The sequence below is a fragment of the Thrips palmi genome, unplaced genomic scaffold (genome assembly GCF_012932325.1).
Source record: "Thrips palmi isolate BJ-2018 unplaced genomic scaffold, TpBJ-2018v1 HiC_scaffold_10, whole genome shotgun sequence".
NCBI classification, from domain to species: domain Eukaryota; kingdom Metazoa; phylum Arthropoda; class Insecta; order Thysanoptera; family Thripidae; genus Thrips; species Thrips palmi.
Window position 1 is genome coordinate 15289347 of NW_023144621.1, and position 16622 is coordinate 15305968.

The 16622-nt window shown below is 49.3% G+C and overlaps 4 protein-coding genes across 10 annotated transcripts in view; 1 reads left to right on the forward strand and 3 right to left on the reverse strand.

The window, feature by feature from the left end:
- The window catches only part of LOC117654527 (CLIP-associating protein 1-A), a 48894-nt gene extending 46656 nt beyond the window's left edge, over positions 1–2238 (reverse strand). For all 6 annotated transcript variants that reach the window (XM_034401218.1, XM_034401215.1, XM_034401217.1 and 3 more), the window contains exons 1-2: positions 2088–2238; positions 990–1343 (exon numbers count right to left, since the gene is read on the reverse strand). In XM_034401218.1, coding sequence (XP_034257109.1) covers positions 990–1187 — 198 coding nt within the window. In that variant the 5' untranslated portion in view covers positions 1188–1343; positions 2088–2238. The remainder of the gene's footprint in view (positions 1–989; positions 1344–2087) is intronic.
- Positions 2239–2620: 382 nt separating this feature from the next.
- Positions 2621–8416, forward strand: LOC117654528 (NAD kinase 2, mitochondrial). Of its 2 annotated transcripts, XM_034401222.1 has the most exons (9): positions 2621–2973; positions 3726–3784; positions 4810–5155; positions 5266–5476; positions 5552–5664; positions 5770–5872; positions 5957–6068; positions 6152–6322; positions 6415–8416. In XM_034401222.1, the coding sequence occupies exons 3-9, from the start codon at positions 4869–4871 to the stop codon at positions 6648–6650; spliced, it is 1233 nt and encodes a 410-aa protein (XP_034257113.1). In that variant the 5' UTR covers positions 2621–2973; positions 3726–3784; positions 4810–4868; the 3' UTR covers positions 6651–8416. The 2 variants fall into 2 exon arrangements, with proteins under 2 accessions (XP_034257113.1, XP_034257111.1); XM_034401220.1 differs by lacking the exon at positions 3726–3784.
- Positions 8417–8593: 177 nt separating this feature from the next.
- On the reverse strand, positions 8594–9214 carry LOC117645545 (histidine triad nucleotide-binding protein 1-like). Its single transcript, XM_034385830.1, has 3 exons — positions 9095–9214; positions 8833–8937; positions 8594–8758 (listed from the first exon to the last, which is right to left on the reverse strand). Exons 1-3 carry the CDS (start codon positions 9212–9214, stop codon positions 8594–8596), a joined length of 390 nt encoding a protein of 129 aa, XP_034241721.1.
- LOC117645553 (protein amnionless-like) lies at positions 8726–15718 on the reverse strand. The gene is made up of 13 exons (XM_034385843.1): positions 15470–15718; positions 14537–14696; positions 14277–14395; positions 13962–14170; positions 13615–13761; positions 12995–13179; positions 12333–12483; positions 11639–11985; positions 11149–11236; positions 11014–11112; positions 10304–10589; positions 8833–8937; positions 8726–8758 (listed from the first exon to the last, which is right to left on the reverse strand). The coding sequence occupies exons 1-11, from the start codon at positions 15561–15563 to the stop codon at positions 10350–10352; spliced, it is 1839 nt and encodes a 612-aa protein (XP_034241734.1). The 5' UTR covers positions 15564–15718; the 3' UTR covers positions 8726–8758; positions 8833–8937; positions 10304–10349.
- Between the last annotated feature and the right edge of the window lie 904 nt (positions 15719–16622).

A 16622-nucleotide genomic window follows, 5' to 3' on the forward strand; every position in this document is an offset into this window, starting at 1 on the left:
ACCAAAATTCACCAAACTCTGAAATTCTTTGAAATTCATCCAAATTCTTCTCAAAATTCAGTAGTTTTTGGCAGAAATTCAACTGATATCGACTGATATTCATTTAGTTTGCTTACCAAAATTCACAGTGATTTCCCCTGACCACTGTAGGATCAGACCACCCCGAGGCGTGCCTAGAGACCTAGAGACCTCTAGGCGTGCCTAGGCGAGGGTGAAGGGTGCAAGTCGTGGCGAGTACTTTTAATAAGTGCGCTGGTGAGGCATGTCCGGTCCGGGGCCGCGGCCGCCGGGGGGGCGGGGGGCTGAGCATGTCCTAGCCTCAACCCGACCACCGCTCGCCCCGCTCGCCTCGCCTCGCCTCGCCTCAGCGGTGAAAGGCGTACACAGGCCGCCCGGACTGGAGGGGGGGGGGATGGAAGGTGAGGGAAGGGGGAGAGGGGCGTGGCGGCTCGGCGGCGGGGGAGGAGAGGAGGTTCACTCCCACGATCTCGTTTCTCAGCACACGTCCCTACGTGCAACAGCAGACTGAATCCGAGAGTCGTTTTCGTCGCTCTGACTCTCTCGCACCTAAGCGGGACGCCCCATGAGTGCGAGAGAGACAGAGCAACGAAAACGACTATCGGAATCAGTCTGCCGGGCACAGCATGGCACAGCGCAACGCGGACGAGACGAGCGCCCTCTGCCTCTGGTTCAATTTACACAAATCATACCCAATCAAAATCAAAGTCGCTTTGGGTTCACATTTTGACAGATGCGGTTTCAACTGGGAAGGCCCCGTTTCAACAGGCAAAGGGTTCGAACAGTTATTGCGATCTATTTATGTAGAAAGAGCGCAATAAATCACGCAACCCCTCTCTTTGCAATCATCACAAAATCTTCAATTAAAAATTAAAGGGTGACCTCATTGAGATACTTAGCGGTAAAATGTTATATTTGAAGATATTTCTTTCATTCTTTAGAGGAGACAAGTAAAGACAGAGTAAACTTACCTTGAAGTTGTTGCTATGCATCCAAGGGATCAGTCCATCGATGAAGAGACCAATATCCAAACAGTCAATGTGATTGCTGGGATCTCCGAGATAGGTAATGAGATCATTGCCTATCTGCAGCTTCCGCTTGGTGTCTGCAGTCGAGAGGAGAGGCTGGAAGCCGTCCAAATCCCTCGGAGGTGGTGGTTGTCGTGCCATTCTTGCTGGCTCACTTTCACAACACTAATGTAATCACTTAATTAAATGCACTAAAAGTCTGACAAACAGTTCCGGAACTGTCGCCCGTAGAACACTACTGTCAGGACAACAGCACTGTATAATTAAAACACAATCGAATAATTGGCTCCATGATTCCTGAAACAAAAGACAAAAAGAAACACTTAGGACTTGTTTAAAAAATAGACCATTAGTGAAAAGTTTCACACACAAAATGGGTAGGAGCCATAACCACATAACCATGAACACAGAACATGTTGACATATTTAGACAATGTTGTGAAGAGAACATTCTCAGAAAACTAAAGTGAAAATTGGGCTGACATGAAATTAATAGCATGTACTGTGCCACTAAAATCTCTGCTATTGCAACAGACAAACCAAAAATGTAAACACTTGCAAGGTAACTTTGCATTGGGCTGGTACATTGGCAACTTGGAAAGGGGTGGGCAGTACAACTCTCGGAAAATATGTTTACAGACACGGAATACCATGAAAGGGCAATCGTGAAGGATTAAAGACCACTTCGGAAGGGTTCTACACAAATAATCACAAAGAACAGAGAGTACTAAAGTGTAGTGCCCCAAATATGATGGAACAATTGGCATAGATAAGGCCACGGCAAATGTTGTTTACAATCATAATGTTAATGGCAAAAACTTTTGATACCTCAGAAAATTGCATTAAAATTTTTGGGGTTTTTTTTTCAGAAACGAATGCATTGGGTGTTTATTTCCCTCGAAATTTTCAAAGGAGTTCCTGGACGACTACACAATAACGATTAAGATATCACGTTTTCTGAGTACGCCCACTATAAGTACACATTCCACTCGACAACTTTACGACGCAACTTTTGAATGAAGACAAATAATATTCAACTTACAATAAACGCAAATACTTGGTGAACTTTATGTTCCGAACTGTCACCCACCGCAAACTGCCATTTTGGATCACGATAAACTGAGGTTAATTTCCGCTACGGCCGCTAGGGCGCGCTACTGTCGGCCACTTCTTTTTCTTTCCTGTGTTCTTCTTTCCATGAGCTTTAAGCCCCATGTCTTCTTCAGCCAGCTTCTTCATTCATTTCTCTCTTTTTTCGGCTTTATCAAACAAAACAGGTGTCACCATTTTTGTTACACTGTATGCTTCTTTACCACTCAGAGAAACGACGCACTCCGCGTCAAACTTCATTTCCCACCTTTAGCTTCCCTCCATTTTCGACTGATAAGGACCTCGAAATGATTAGCCTGTTGCGTCATACTGCAGTAATTGCGATAAGTCGATCAGAAGCAGTTTAATTAATCTATGACCTAGGGCATGTGTTGAAACGGCCACCCTGCGTTATCAAAACCATCAACTGCGCGAAAAGGAGCTCTCACATTCCTTACCGCTTCCTGAGCCCATTAGTATTTGGATCGTCAATCACACTACAGCACAGGACAGTCTTTTTCGATCAATTGACTGATTGAAGCGTCATCGTCATCGATGTCCAGTGGGCTCCTTCCCCGAACCAGTTTGAAAGTGTTTGGAAAATCGCGCTCTTCCATCCGGGTTATGAAAAATTGTTGAGGCCGCAGTTTCTCTGCCCGCTAGCAGAAACGCGCTGTGCAAACAACACGGATAAAAAAAATCACAAACATTAAACTCGCGGTCTGTGCAGTATTCAACCATATTAGATGACAACTATGGTCCCTGGCAGAACGTGATCCGTCCAGAGTTCGTGTCTGAAATGTCTTCCAAGCACCTGATATTGAAAAACGTCGGTCGTGGTAAGGAACGAATGAAAAGTGGAATTGACATCCACGTCGCATGTCGTCTTGCTCAACCCCATTCAGGCTGAAATTTTTTTTCTAATCACAAAAATTTCAATATCCATTGAATTTCATGACGTGCTTGTGCTTTGTGAGTGTCTGTGCGCGGAGTGTGTCCTTTATCGTCGTATATTTTGTCCTGTGGAAGGTTTACTCCTAACCATCAAATAGTTTCAAGTTGTATCTCTGGAACAATTTTATGCGTGTATCACCGGGTAGTGGGGTACGGGGGTACCATTCTCAACCCATAGGTCAGTGTCATGACACACATGGACCTCTGTACCGAGCCATATTTCACTGAATTACTGTTCTGTAGATTTAAGGATGTCGAGTGTGATCCAGTTCTATCGTAACATTCGTATTTTATCTCCACCTCTTATTTTATTGTTGGAATTGACAACATTCCATTGATGATGTGGATCTTAGCCTACTTGAAGTGAAAGTAATGCTGAAGAAGAGAAATTCTTCTCATGTCATGTTGTTGTATGTCTTTTACAGTCTGTTTTAATGCTAGTTGTTGGCTTTGATTCAAACATATGAAATACAATGGCTAATATATTAGTTTCTGAATTTTTATAATTAAGAGCACTAAATATTCATGAAAATGTTGAAAATTGATAAATGTGTGCAGTAACATGTACTGAGAAGCATTTCATTATGCTCTGTGGGCAACGGCTAATCAGGGCTAATCATTTCTCATTTCCCAACAGATTTCATCGGCACTGAATCGTGGTAGCTGCTATCAACATTAGGTGTGGTGAGAAGAGAGGTGTGTGTCGCACATCTTAACAGGCTGAGTTCTCATTTGTTAATGCACCTCATTGTTCAAAAGGAATGGACTGAGAGTTTTAAATCACATTTACACAAAATGTCTGTTGTTTTCTGGTTGGGAAGAGAGGTGGAAAATTTTATCTATCAAGCTTTTTCTTTGTTTAGCTTTTAATAAGATTAAGCTTTCATCATTGTGCAACCACAAACAAAAATAAAAGAGTTCCTTCGTTTACTCCACTGTACTACAAGTCAGTACAGTGTACTCTCATAATTCATGTCTCTGAAACATGTAATTCAGTGCTGTTTGACTCACAACATCTTCAAACACTTGCATGAAAAGTTTGAAATAATTATGACTTTTAGATCAAATCATCAATGTTCTGCTTCTGCACCTGACAAATACTTTTCATGTATGTGTGTTGGCAGTAATTAATAATCTTACTTTTTTTACACTGTTTTGTGTGATCACTCATATTGAGCACTGGGTTTGTGCCCCATAACAGATGGCAGTGGACCTGTCTTCTTAACAGTAGTTTTAATTGTGGCAATATTTCTGTTTTTAAAAAGAGTTACAATTTCATCGCTCCATTGTTGTCTGTCATCTTGGGATTCTCTTCATACATTGCTGTTCTTGTTTCTCAGATTGCCATGGTCCCCTCTGATTTCTACTGTATCTACCACCTTCCAATTTTTATTTTCAATAACTTGCCTTGCTTGTGACTTACCCAGAACAGTCAAACTTCATGTAAATGGAATTGTCATCCATGGTTCATTTGTCTAGCTTTTTTCCTGAATGGTTTGTGTTATATTGTGTTTGGGGAAACACGCTGACATAGGGCTAGATCCCTCATCCCATGATGCATTGGTGTTGCTGGTGATAGGATTGGTCATCACTAAGCTTGTTCTCTAAGGTTTTTTTTTTTTTCCTATTTCATCTCATTGTGTAAAAATCATTTGCATCATTTTTTTCATATTTTTGTCTGCATTTGAATGATGATACTATAGCACTACTTTCTTTTACAGTTTATTGCAAAACCTTCTGCCGTTGGGAACCTTTAACTGTGACAAAGCAGCACTCCCCAATGTTTCAAGGAAAGACTGAATGTTTCTCAACCCAAACAACCATGGCATCTGAACCCCCAACTTCTGTCAAGCTGAGTAAATTACTTCTTGTCTCAAAGCTTTCTCGCTATGACTTTGAGCGCTGCAGACATGTCGACCTTACGGAATCAGAATTAGAAGTGGCATTGCGGAAGAGAGGTGCAGATTATGATTCTTTGATCAAAAATCACAAACTGCACAAAGAATTTGAGCAGAATGTCAAGAAAGCTTTTGAAGATGCTGGTATCGAAGCCCGAGTTGTGAACAGGTAAGATTTTATTTGATTTATCCCAAAACAACAGTGATAATAAATCCCATACATAACTTTCTGCTTGCATTAGTTATTAACCTACATTTTTTAATTATTTGTTTTTTTAGGTTTGATTACACTATGGACAAAATCAACTGGGCTGACATGATTTGTGCAGTTGGGGGGGACGGCACATTCTTACTAGCTGCCGGTCGTGTCACTGACAATAGAAAACCAGTCATTGGTTTTAATTCTGATCCCCGTCGATCTGAAGGATATTTAAGTCTGAACAAAAAGTACTCAACTAATATTGAAGAAGCGGTGCGGAAGCTGAAACAGGTCGGTCTAGACTTAATTAATCCAGTCCATTTAAAATCATCTGAAATTGTACTTAACTTTTCTTCATTTTCACAGGGTGAATTCAAATGGCGCTTTAGGAATAGAATCAGGATAATATTGTGCGGTGAAAACGTTCATGAAGATCCTGTTGAACTGCACGAGCAGGAACTTCTTGGTTCAAATCAAAGGTTGATACAATCTTCCTAAGATATTCTTATCAAATTTGTCTCTTGTTCCCTTTTTTATTTTATTTTATTTCAGAAAATGCTTATTGTAATGTTTTTTGTCAATAGATTTTTTAGTGCGGTTCCTGAGAGTCGCCTGGAGTCCAATGTTGTTAGTCCTGCTGAAACAAATGTGCAACAAAGGCGACTACCTGTGCTGGCCCTTAATGAGGTAAACCAGAAAGTCACAATTCTGTTTTATTTGGTTTACTTCTTTCTTAGGTCAATTTTAAAGCTTTCCCGTTTGTGTTTTTAGGTTTTTATAGGAGAGAATCTCTCTGCCAGGGTATCCTATTATGAAATGCGAATGAATGATGGCCCAAGAACTAAGATTAAAAGCTCTGGGCTTTGTGTAACCACTGGAACTGGTAAGATCGCTGTTAGAAAATCGTATAATTTATGATAATGTTTCAATTCGATCATGACAATGATGATAATCTCTGTCGGATAGGCTCAACTTCATGGAATCTTAGCATCAATAGACTGACCCAACAATCAGTATCAGAGGTGCTACGTCTTTTGCAAGAGAAAAGGCCAGAACTCCTTCCTGCTTTGACTCATGAGTCAGCATTGGTACAAGACTTGGCTGATGAATTTAACAGCAGCCTTGTATTTTCTGCAGGTTAGTAATGAGGACCTAACTGATCAAGTACATTTCCATTACTGAAAGCTGTCCTTTCTTACTCATTGGTCTTCTTTTTCACATCATTACAGAAGATACAAGGATGGGCTACACTATCCGAGACCTCATATCTGCGGGTGTGTGGCCTCAGCCAAAAGGAGTTGAGCCTAGAGGGTTTGCATCCCGTATTGAAGTCAAGTCTCGCTGCTTGGATGCAGGACTTGTTGTTGATGGAGGATTGTCATTCCGTTTTAATGATGGAACAGTTGCCATACTTGAGATACACGAAAGCGATGCTCTACGGACAGTTGATCTGAATGAGCCATAATGCATATTGTTATACAAGTTACATTTTGATCACATTTTGTACCACATAGATTTGCCTATGTCTTGGCAATTTTTACGTGTGTTGTGCTTATAAATTATCTGCTCCTTTTCTGGGCAGTCTTTAAGTCTCCAATAGTTGGAATTTTATTAAACTTTCTTAGGCTGCTTTGTAAAGTCCTTGCATTTTTTTTAAATTTTCTGCATAATTTCAATTGGTTTCTATTTTTGAATTTTAAGTAAACTCGGTTAACATTATCTCTATTATCTTGTTTTACTATATGTATTATTATCAGCCGAGTGTAGAACAGCTCCTTTGCATGGAAGTGCATGATTATTGTTAGGTTTATTACTGTCCTTAATGGGTTCTTTTTGTTTGTTATAATGGGGCTGGTTTATTTTAATATTCTGACTAGTTTGATAAGCTCCAATGTTTTTGTTCTTGCTCTATTCTACTCTCGTTTTTTCGATTTTTTTTCTCCTTGTTGTAACTAAGTTAGAGAATTTCCTGAACAAAATGTCTTGTGTTTATGGGAAATTTTTCTAAGTCGCTTGTAACACCAGTTTTGTTTTTTGTTTTTCTCTTGGATTCAACTGACCCTCGTTTATCAACTGAAAGGGGTGGTGTGGGTAGAAAACGTGTGTGAATCTGCTTGGTAAACAGTAAGTTACTAATTAACCTGTCCAGTGATCAACTCTCAGATCATCCCCATTGTTCTGTGATGGAAAAGGAAATCATGTTAACAAAACACCCATGTTTAATCTTTGTTTTTCCGCAGCATCTTATCATTAGGTTCTAGTGTTAAATATTTTTGAAACAATGTAAGCTAATATGATTTTGATAAATCCTGTCTGCATTATGGGTTTTGAATACATTTACATTTACAGACTGACATTCACGAATCTTTTCTACAGCCCCTGTTTTGTCTTTTTAAAATTAGGATCCTGTATTTCATTGCCAAACTGATATTGCTGGAGAAGGTCCTACAATTTTTTTCATGTTACGGATGCAGGGTAAACGGAAGAACCAGTTGTATTCATGACCTGACAATTTGAACTGAATCTGATATTTGAGCAATGTTGTCCGAGTGAAATACTAGTACCTTGAAAATTATTTTCACTGCCTAAAATAGTAGATGAATGGTCCAATGCAATTAATTTTTCTCATCTTCCCATTGATTAATGACTGATATTACGTCATGGTTTTTTGTTAGGTATTGTATTTTTGTAGTCTAACGGGACTATTTTTCTATTGAACCTTCATTGGTTGATTGTGATATGACGAACAATGTAAAGTAGTTTCAATATTTCAGAAGAACATTATTAATATTTATTGTCAGACTTATGTTTTATTCTTGTTACATAGGAAAATGCACAAGGAAGACATAAAATCTACCAAAATGTGTTGACTGGATTGAGTGAGATTTTGTTAAAAATAATTATGTACTCTTTAAATTTGTGATGTTTTAGTACCTTTGCCATTAGAATGAGCAGAACATCTAGGTGTTATTTTGTTATAGTCTACGTGTAATGTTCTATCCTTGTAAACCTTTGTTTCAACACGCTCAACATTTTGATGGTTCTGTCCATAACAACTAACAACTCATATCGCAGTATGTCTGTTTGCTGAAGCCTAAGTTATAACAGTAGATCTGCCATTGGTAATCATTCATATATTTTCTTTTAAATTGATGCATTTACAGATTCTTGTACAACTTGTACAATGTATATTTCTGAATATATAATAAATAAAAGACATGTTTTGGGAAATTGTTTTTCCGTCCCTATAAACTATTTCAAAAATTGGAACGACATGATAAAAGCAAAAGTCATGTATATCAAGGACCTAAAGTTATATACAAATTATAAGTTCGTTCAGAGCAAATGTCATTAATATAAAAAGATAATGTAGCGACAAGACATGCTTAGTCAAAATAATTTTGGCAATTAATATGGTGGCCACCTAAGTTGACGACCACCAACAACATGGAGATGGAGGTGGTATATACTTTGGCACGCCTGAGGCCCGTTATTTACAACAATTCTGTAGCCCTGAGCTAGACCCATCTGGCGTGCAAGGCGTCTCGCAATGATCATAAGATGTCCCAACAACTGAAAGGAAATTAAAGCGACAACATAATGTACGAGCTGCAAACAATCATAGAGAAGAGTGAACAGAGACGAACCCTTTCATCGCTGTCCTCCGCTGCAGAAAGGGAAGGAATTGGCTTCTTAGGTATAACTAAGAAGTGCACCGGGGCTTGAGGTGCAATATCATTGAAGGCCATGCACTGGAATCACACAGAGAGGTGCCATTATACACAGAGAGCAACAAAGGGAACCCTGAACCTGGAGTGTCAACAATCAAACTCCACAGACTCCTCCCAAAAGGCTCAAAACCAGCGCGAGACGCGCGAGACCTAGCAGACGGCTGTCAAAGGCAGTCACCTCTTCGTCTTCATACAGGATGTCAGCCGGAGCTTCTTTTCGAATAATTTCACCGAAAACGGTGTCACCACCACACAAGTTTCTCTGCTGCGAGCCGTTCGCCATAAATCTAAAGCACATTGTTATTGTTAGGTGCAATCTTGTGCAATGGGCGCCCACTCAACACGAACTTCGAAGACGAGAGGACCAACCGACTGTGCGTGCACCCAGTCCAATTTTCCTTCTGCTTGGGACAAACAGCCGGGCTGGCCGCGCTCGCCGGCCGGACGGGTGTAGTCGCCACTAGACGCAGTGTCTGCAAAAGGGTTAACGCTGACTCGACTTGACTTCGCCTCGCAAACAGGTGGTGCGAACTGCCAGTGGTGGGGGAAGAGCTCTGGGGCTGGGGCTCGGGCGGGGAAAGGGGGGGGGGGGTAGCCTCAAGGGAGTGGGGGGTTGGTCTGGGGCTGCTGGGGGCAGAGGGGATGAAGAGTGATGGATGACTTGCTCGACTGCCTGTTCAAAAGTTCCTTTGCATTCGTACCAAAAGGCGATTCCGAAAAAGAAACAGCAGCAAACGTCGAACAAGCAGGCTTGTCGGATGACGTTGGATTCAGTGCGAGTTTCAAATGGCCGTTTCAACGTTGGGGGTTGGCACGAGAAGCCCATGGGCCGGGGTGGAGTCCTACACTGTGCAGCCCCTGGAGAGTCAGCAGGCTCTCTAACATTGCACGGCACGCCATCCTCTCCACTCCAAACGACAGGGAGCAAAACTTAATCGTGCCTGGAGCACTATTTAAATAAGCAAATTTTACTCTGAAAAATGTTTTTATTTGTAGTCATTTTAGAGGGGTTTTGCGCTGTCGAGCCCTCGCCGCTGACATGAGATGCCGATAGGAGTTTAAAGTGCATGTGCAGATAACTGCAGCAGCAGACTGGTTCCGAGCCCTTGTCTGCTTCCCTCTGTCTTTCTCGCACTCATGGGGCTTGCCTTGTGGGTGCGAGAGAGACCGCGACGAGAGCGGTCTCATGAGTCGTTTCGTGAGTCTGTCCCTGTCGCACTCATAGGGCTCTCTACAAGGGTGCGAGAGAGACAGACCGTTCTTCTGAATCGCCCGGCAGTATGGCAGTTATCTCCGTACAGCCCGAAGCTCTCTGAGGCGCTCCGCAGTGCTACACTGTCCAACTGGCCCAACACGTCCCTGCAAACGACGAGCTGCCGCCCCTCACCGTGCAGTTCAGTGCCCTGCAGTGTCGCGCCGCCGCGCCCTGCGGCCTACAGTGTCACGTCCACCAGGGTTGTCGCCGCGGCCTCCGCAGCAGGGGCAGTCTCCGCCAAGGCCTCCGTCGTGCTGCCGCCTCCGGCCTGCTCCTCGCCGAGCTCCAGGACGCCGCCGTCCTCGTCGACGCGGTCCTCAGGGCCCGCCGGGCCGGCGCGCCGCTGCAGCTCGGAGAAGAGGGGGTTCTCGTGCGTCACGCCGCGCGACGCGGCCCTCTCGCGGTGCAGCACGTCCTGCTGGGCACCACAGTGTCAGCATTTTTGCTCCGTCTCTCTCGCACTCATGGGGCATTCCCTGCGGATGCGAGAGAGACATCGACGAACCACCGCACAGTGGACCAGAAAACCGGTGGAGGCAGCCAAAATTCTAGACGCGCTTTGAGCTCTAGAGTCGCCGAATGGGACTCGAACCGAACAAGTGACCCCACCAATTGAATCCTCGTTCTGAGAGCAATCCATTGATGGGGTCACACGTTCGGTTCGTGTCCCATTCAGCCTGTGGAGCTCAAAACGCGTCTAGAATTTTGGCCGCCTCCATTGTCTCATGGCCCACTGAGCACCGTTCGGAATCAGCCGAGCGTCACTCTGTCTCTCTCGTAACCTAGGGCGTTGTCCCATGAGTGCGAGAGAGACGGAGCGACGAAGCACTTGGGCCCCTCACCTCGTCGGGGTGCTCCTCCTCGAAGAGCGGGTTCCTGAAGGAGCGCGCCGACCAGCTACCGCGCGCCGACCGCACCCCGGGGGCGGGCTGCTTGCCCTGCTTGCCCTGCTTGCCCTGCTTGCCCTGCTTGCCGACCACGTTGACCACGACGCCGTTGTCCTCCTCGCCCGGCGTGTTCTCGAACCTCGCGAAGAGGAACGCCGACTGCTTTTCGCCGAGCAAGCTGCCACGAGCGAGAACATGAGCCGGCTGGACTCAGAGGGCTACAGGAAGCTGCAGACTGATTCCGAGAGTCGTTTTCGTCGCTTTGTCTGTCTCGCTAGGACGCCCCGTGGGCCAGAAGACCGGTGGAGACGGCCAAAACTGACGCGTTTGGAGCTTCAGAGTCGCTAAGCAGGACTCGGACCACACGTGTGACCCCGCCGGATTGCTCTCCAAACGAGGAATCCATTGGTGGGGTCACACGTTCGGTTCGAGTCCCATTCAGCGACTCTGGAGCTCAAAACGCGTCTTGAGTTTTGGCCGCCTCCGCCGGTCTTCTGGCCTGTGCGCCCCATGAGTGCGAGAAAGCCAGAGCGACGTAAACGACTCTCGGAATCAGTCTGCTGACTGCGCGGATGCTCACTCTGCCAGGCGCGTCGCTATGGGGAGGCTGCGGTCCTGGAAGTAGAGCAGCACGGCGATGGCCACGACGGCCAGGAGCAGCGTGCCCAGCAGCACGCCGAGCACCGAGGCCGCGGTGGCGGGCGCCATGGCCGCGCCGGACTGCTGCGAGGACGCCGCCAAGCCGGACAGCTCTGCGGCAAGCGGTGACGTAGAACCGGGCTCGGGAACAATGCAATGCTCTCGTCGCCCCGTCCCATGGGAGTGCGAGAGAGACAGAGCGACGGGGCGCTGTTCGGAAACAACCTGCTGATACGCCCCTCTGTCTCTCTTGCACCCACAGAGCGGGCGCCCCCTGTCAGGGTGCGAGGGAGACACATCGACGAGGAATCAAACTGCTTGAAACGTCACCGTCGCTTTGTCTCTCTCGCACCTCTACCGGACGCCCTCCGTGTCTCTCTCACTCCCCGTCGGGCGCGCCGTCGGGTTGCCAGAGAGACAGCGGTGGAGCACTGGCGGGCTGTCAAAATCCCGGACGCGTTTTGAGCTCCAGAGTCGCTAAATGGAACTCAAACCGAACGTGTGAAGTGACACCCGCTCGGTTCGAATCCCATTTAGCGACTCTGGAGCTCGAAACGCGTCCGGGATTTTGGCCGCCTTCTGGCCCACTGTGCGGGGTGCGCACCGTTGGCGAGGCGGGCCTCGATGGCGGCGGCCAGGTCCTCGGCGTCGCGGCCCAGGATGACGACCTGCACGACGGCCGGCTCGCCGCGCGGGGAGGGCACGACGCCCACGTGCACGGCGGGCCGCTGCCCCCAGCGGACGTCGTAGCGCGTGGCCTCGGACGCCACCACGCGGCGCACGTCCGCCACCGCCGAGGCCGACGGCAGAGCCGAGCCCGCCGGCCGCAGCTCCAGCACCGTGCCTGCAGCAAGGCCAGAGGGTTGGGGTGAACGCACAGCGACGCACAGTGGGCCACGGACCGATGGAGGCGGCAAAAATTCTAGAATGCGAGGGGCGGGGGGCGTCTACCCCTCCCCCTTCCCCATTTACAAACAGAGGACTCCGATTCCGACTTCCGGGTTAAACCCGCGAAGCGCCGTCTCGGTAGGCAACCCACGACTCAGTCCAGACGCGGTCTCTCAGCGAGGACCTGAACGGGACCTGAACTTGAACTTTAAAGGCTGCACGCTGCACCTTAATAGATCGTTTGCCATTTCGCGCCCAGCATGGCCACTCCTGCATTCCAAGCATATCACAGACCTCACTCATTGTAGAGGAGTCATAAAGTGGCGGTTCAGGTAGGAGGTCAGGCAACTACACCTGATGGAGCGGCCTGATCATGATGGGATGTTACGTCAGTCTGTCTCTCTCGCACTCAAGGCGATCTCCATGGGGGCGAGAGAGACAGAGCAACGAGGCGATGCAGGACCCACCGCAGACGTGGCAGCAGTGGTGGTGCGGCCGCACGGGGCGCGCGCACGCCGGCGGGGGGCACGTCACGTGGCTGCACACGGCGTGCTGCAGGTCGTCCGCGGCGGCCTGCGCGGCGTCGCGCGTCCACTGCACAGGACAACGAGGATCGCGTCACTCAGTGGGCCAGATGACCGGCGGAGGCTGCCAACCCTGGACGCGTCTTGAGCTCCAGAGTCGCTAAATGGGACTCGAGCCGAACGTGTGACCCCACCAATGAATTGCTCTCCGAATGGGGAATCCATTGGCGGGGTCACACGCTCTGTTCGATCCCTGTTTAGCGACTCTGGAGCTGAAAACGCGAGTGGGGTGGTCGCCAACGCTGGTCTTCGGGTCTACTGTGCGTCGCCGTCGCACTCCGGATAGCCGCGGATCCAGGGTCCTTCCAAGGAGAGGCTGGGTGGCTGGGTAATGCTGTGCTCCTCCAGGGGCGATTCAGAAGAGTCGTTTCATCGCTCTGTCTCTGTCACACTGATGGGGTTCTCCGTAAAGGTGCGAGAGAGACAAACCGGCCTCTGAGCTTACCGCGCCGGGCACCAAGCCGCACTGCTCCTCCAGGGTGGCGACCTCGCGGAGGGACGTCGCCCTGAACGTGAGGAAGTCCATGACGAACAGGTTTGAGAAGGCGGACACGTGCTCCAGGGCCAACTCGATGCTGGAGCGGATCACGGCCTGCAACGGACGAGTCGCCGCGACACTCTTAAATGTCTCGAACCGAACGTTCCTCGTTCGGAGAGTAATCCATTGGTGGGGTCACACGTGCGGTTCGAGTCACATTCAGCGACTCTGCAGCTCAAAACGCGGCTAGAATTTTGGCCGCCTCCACCGGGCTTCTGGCCCACTGCACACGCTACTGGACTCCGATGACCCACCCCGTCAAGCAGCACCAGCCCCACCGCGGTGTGGGTCTCGGGGAACGCGATGTCCACGGCGAGGTGCTGGAAGTCGGCGACGTCCTGGCCGCAGGGGATGCGCTGCAGGTGCGGCACGGCCTCCATGTCGCCGTCCAGGACGCCGGCGGTCACCCAGTTGGCGGGGTCCAGCCAGGCGGGCTTGCTCTTCGGCACGCGCCACCGCAAGTCTGCAGCACAATTTTGCTTTTGTTTTCCAGACACGCCACTGCGTTGTTGTTGTTGTTATTGTTTTCTTAACGCTCCGCGTGAAGGCGCGAACGACGCCGACGTCACCTCTGCCCGGGCAGGCGCTGCCCCGGAAGTCCTCGCCGCCCAGGACGACGCCGCCGGTCAGGGGCAGGCTGACCACGCCCTTCCAGGGCAGCCTCACGGCGCGCAGCCTCACCAGCTCACTGCCAACAACAAACAAACGGATTGCTCTCCGAACGAGGGATCCATTGGTGGGGTCACACGTTCGGATCGAGTCCCATTTAGCGACTCCGGAGCTCAAACCGCGTCTAGGGTTTTTGCCGCCTCCGCACCGCCCTCCCCACCTCGGCCTGTCGGCGTCCTGCAGGGTGGCCGTGGCGCCGCGCATGTCCCGGGGGAACTCGACGGCGTCCCCCTGGCACGGCGCCACGCCGCCCTCCCAGTTGGCCGCGTCGCTGGACAGCGCGTACCGCCGCCACACCTTGCGCCGCAGCGCCGGGATCCCTGCAACAAGCACACTCTTGCGGTGGCGGATCCAGAGTCGGCCTTTTGGGGAATACGGAGGTGGCAAAGTAGCAGTTTTTGCCAACTTGCTGGGGCAAAGTATAGCCTTTTGACCACCTTTCAGGCGGCTATCTAGTGGCCGAAAAAAGGGGTGGGGGCAGAAGTCCCTTTGACTGGTACACTGTCACACTGTGTCCGAATAAGGTTGCCTCCCGTTTTCGGCACCCTGCAAGCAGGCTGATTCCGAGCACTGCTTTCGTCGCTCTGTCTCTCTCGCACTCATAAGGCGTCCCGCAAAGGTGCGAGAGAGACAGCAACAAGCTGTGCTCGGAATCGGCCGGCAGACTGATACCGACTGATTCGTCGCGCTGTCCCTCTCCCACTGCCACCAATGCAGGACGCCCCACGAGTGCAAAAGAGACGATGCGACGAAAACGAGTCTCGGAAGCAGTCTGCTGTTTCTGTCGCACTCGTGGGGGAGGTGGGAGAGCGAGACAGAGCGACGGGACAGCTCGGGCGAAGAAACGTCCACCAGAGCAGCCCTCCTTGCATTCGATAATCTGTCGTGTGCACTGTGAATATTTAGTTTTACTTTTGTCACTTGATGACAATGTCAATGTCAAGGCCGATTTTCCGAACCAGTTGATGACCTTGTTGTCACGCCTATGCTACAAGAATGGGAGCTGTGATAAAATCGTCATCCACTTGCGGCTAAGTGACATCAAAATGTTTTACAGTGTGAGGGTCGGGTTGGTGACGAGAAAATGCCTTACATTCCGTGCTTTCGTTGGGGTCCTCGGCGGCGGACGAGTGTGGCAGCTTAACCACCACGAGCAGCAGCGGCAGCAGCAGCGACGCCCGCCTCATGTCTCTGACTGCGTGACTGCGTGGGGCCCGCAGTGTGGGGACCCACAGTGTGCCCACAGCGGGAGGGGCGCACTGACAGCATGCTGACAGGGACGCGACACGGGTCCGGACTTGGGGGCGTGTGGCTGACGAACGCCAGGCACGGCACTGCCATGACGCACAGTGGGCCAGAAGACCAGTGGAGGCGGCCAAAATTCTAGACGCGTTTTGAGCTCCAGAGTCGCTAAATGGGACTCGAACTGAACGCGTGACCCCACCCATGGATTGCTCTCCGAACGAAGAATCCATTGGTGGGGTCACACGTGCAGTTCAAGTCCTGTTTAGCGACTCTAGAGCTCCAAAACGCGTCTAGAGTTTTGGCCGCCTCCACCGGTCTTCTGGCCTTCTGGCCTACTGTGTGACGGTGTCGGCTCTGTGCAGCAGACTGATTCCGAGAGTCGTTTTCGTCGCCCTGTCTCTCTCGTACCTACTGCAGGCCGCATGAGTGCGATAGAGACCGAGCGACGGAAATGACTCTCGGAACCAGTGTGCAGTATTTGCACTCGGCCAAGTCGACCCCTTTCGGGCCGCCGCTGCCTACTTTCAGTACTGCGTTTCTTTTTCCCGATGCGTGTGTGTCGGAACAGTATCTCGCTCGACGCACGGCGGCGTTATCTAGGACCAAGGTGCGACAGAGACAACGCCAACGAGTGCAACGAGTGCAACGACGTTGGCGTAATGCGTCGCACAAGTCCCTCCGCGTCACTCATCTCACTCAAGGTTCTCCGAGTCCGTGGGGTTTGCTACGAAGCACCGCATTCGGCGAGCGCCATTGCGACTTCGTCCAGCAGGTATCGCTCAGTAGAGAGGCTCCTCTGCTGCTCCTCCAAAAACAGTGAGAGACAGGAGGCTAGAGCCAGAGAGTCTCTCCTGAGACAGTGCAGGACAGAGGGCTGCTCGCGAGGGGCAGACAGGTTCAATGGACACTGAAGGGCTACAGGGACAGACAGGCTCTTCAGAGGTGGACACGATCTCTAGACGCAGATATGCTATCCAGAGACAGATATGCTCTTCAGACTT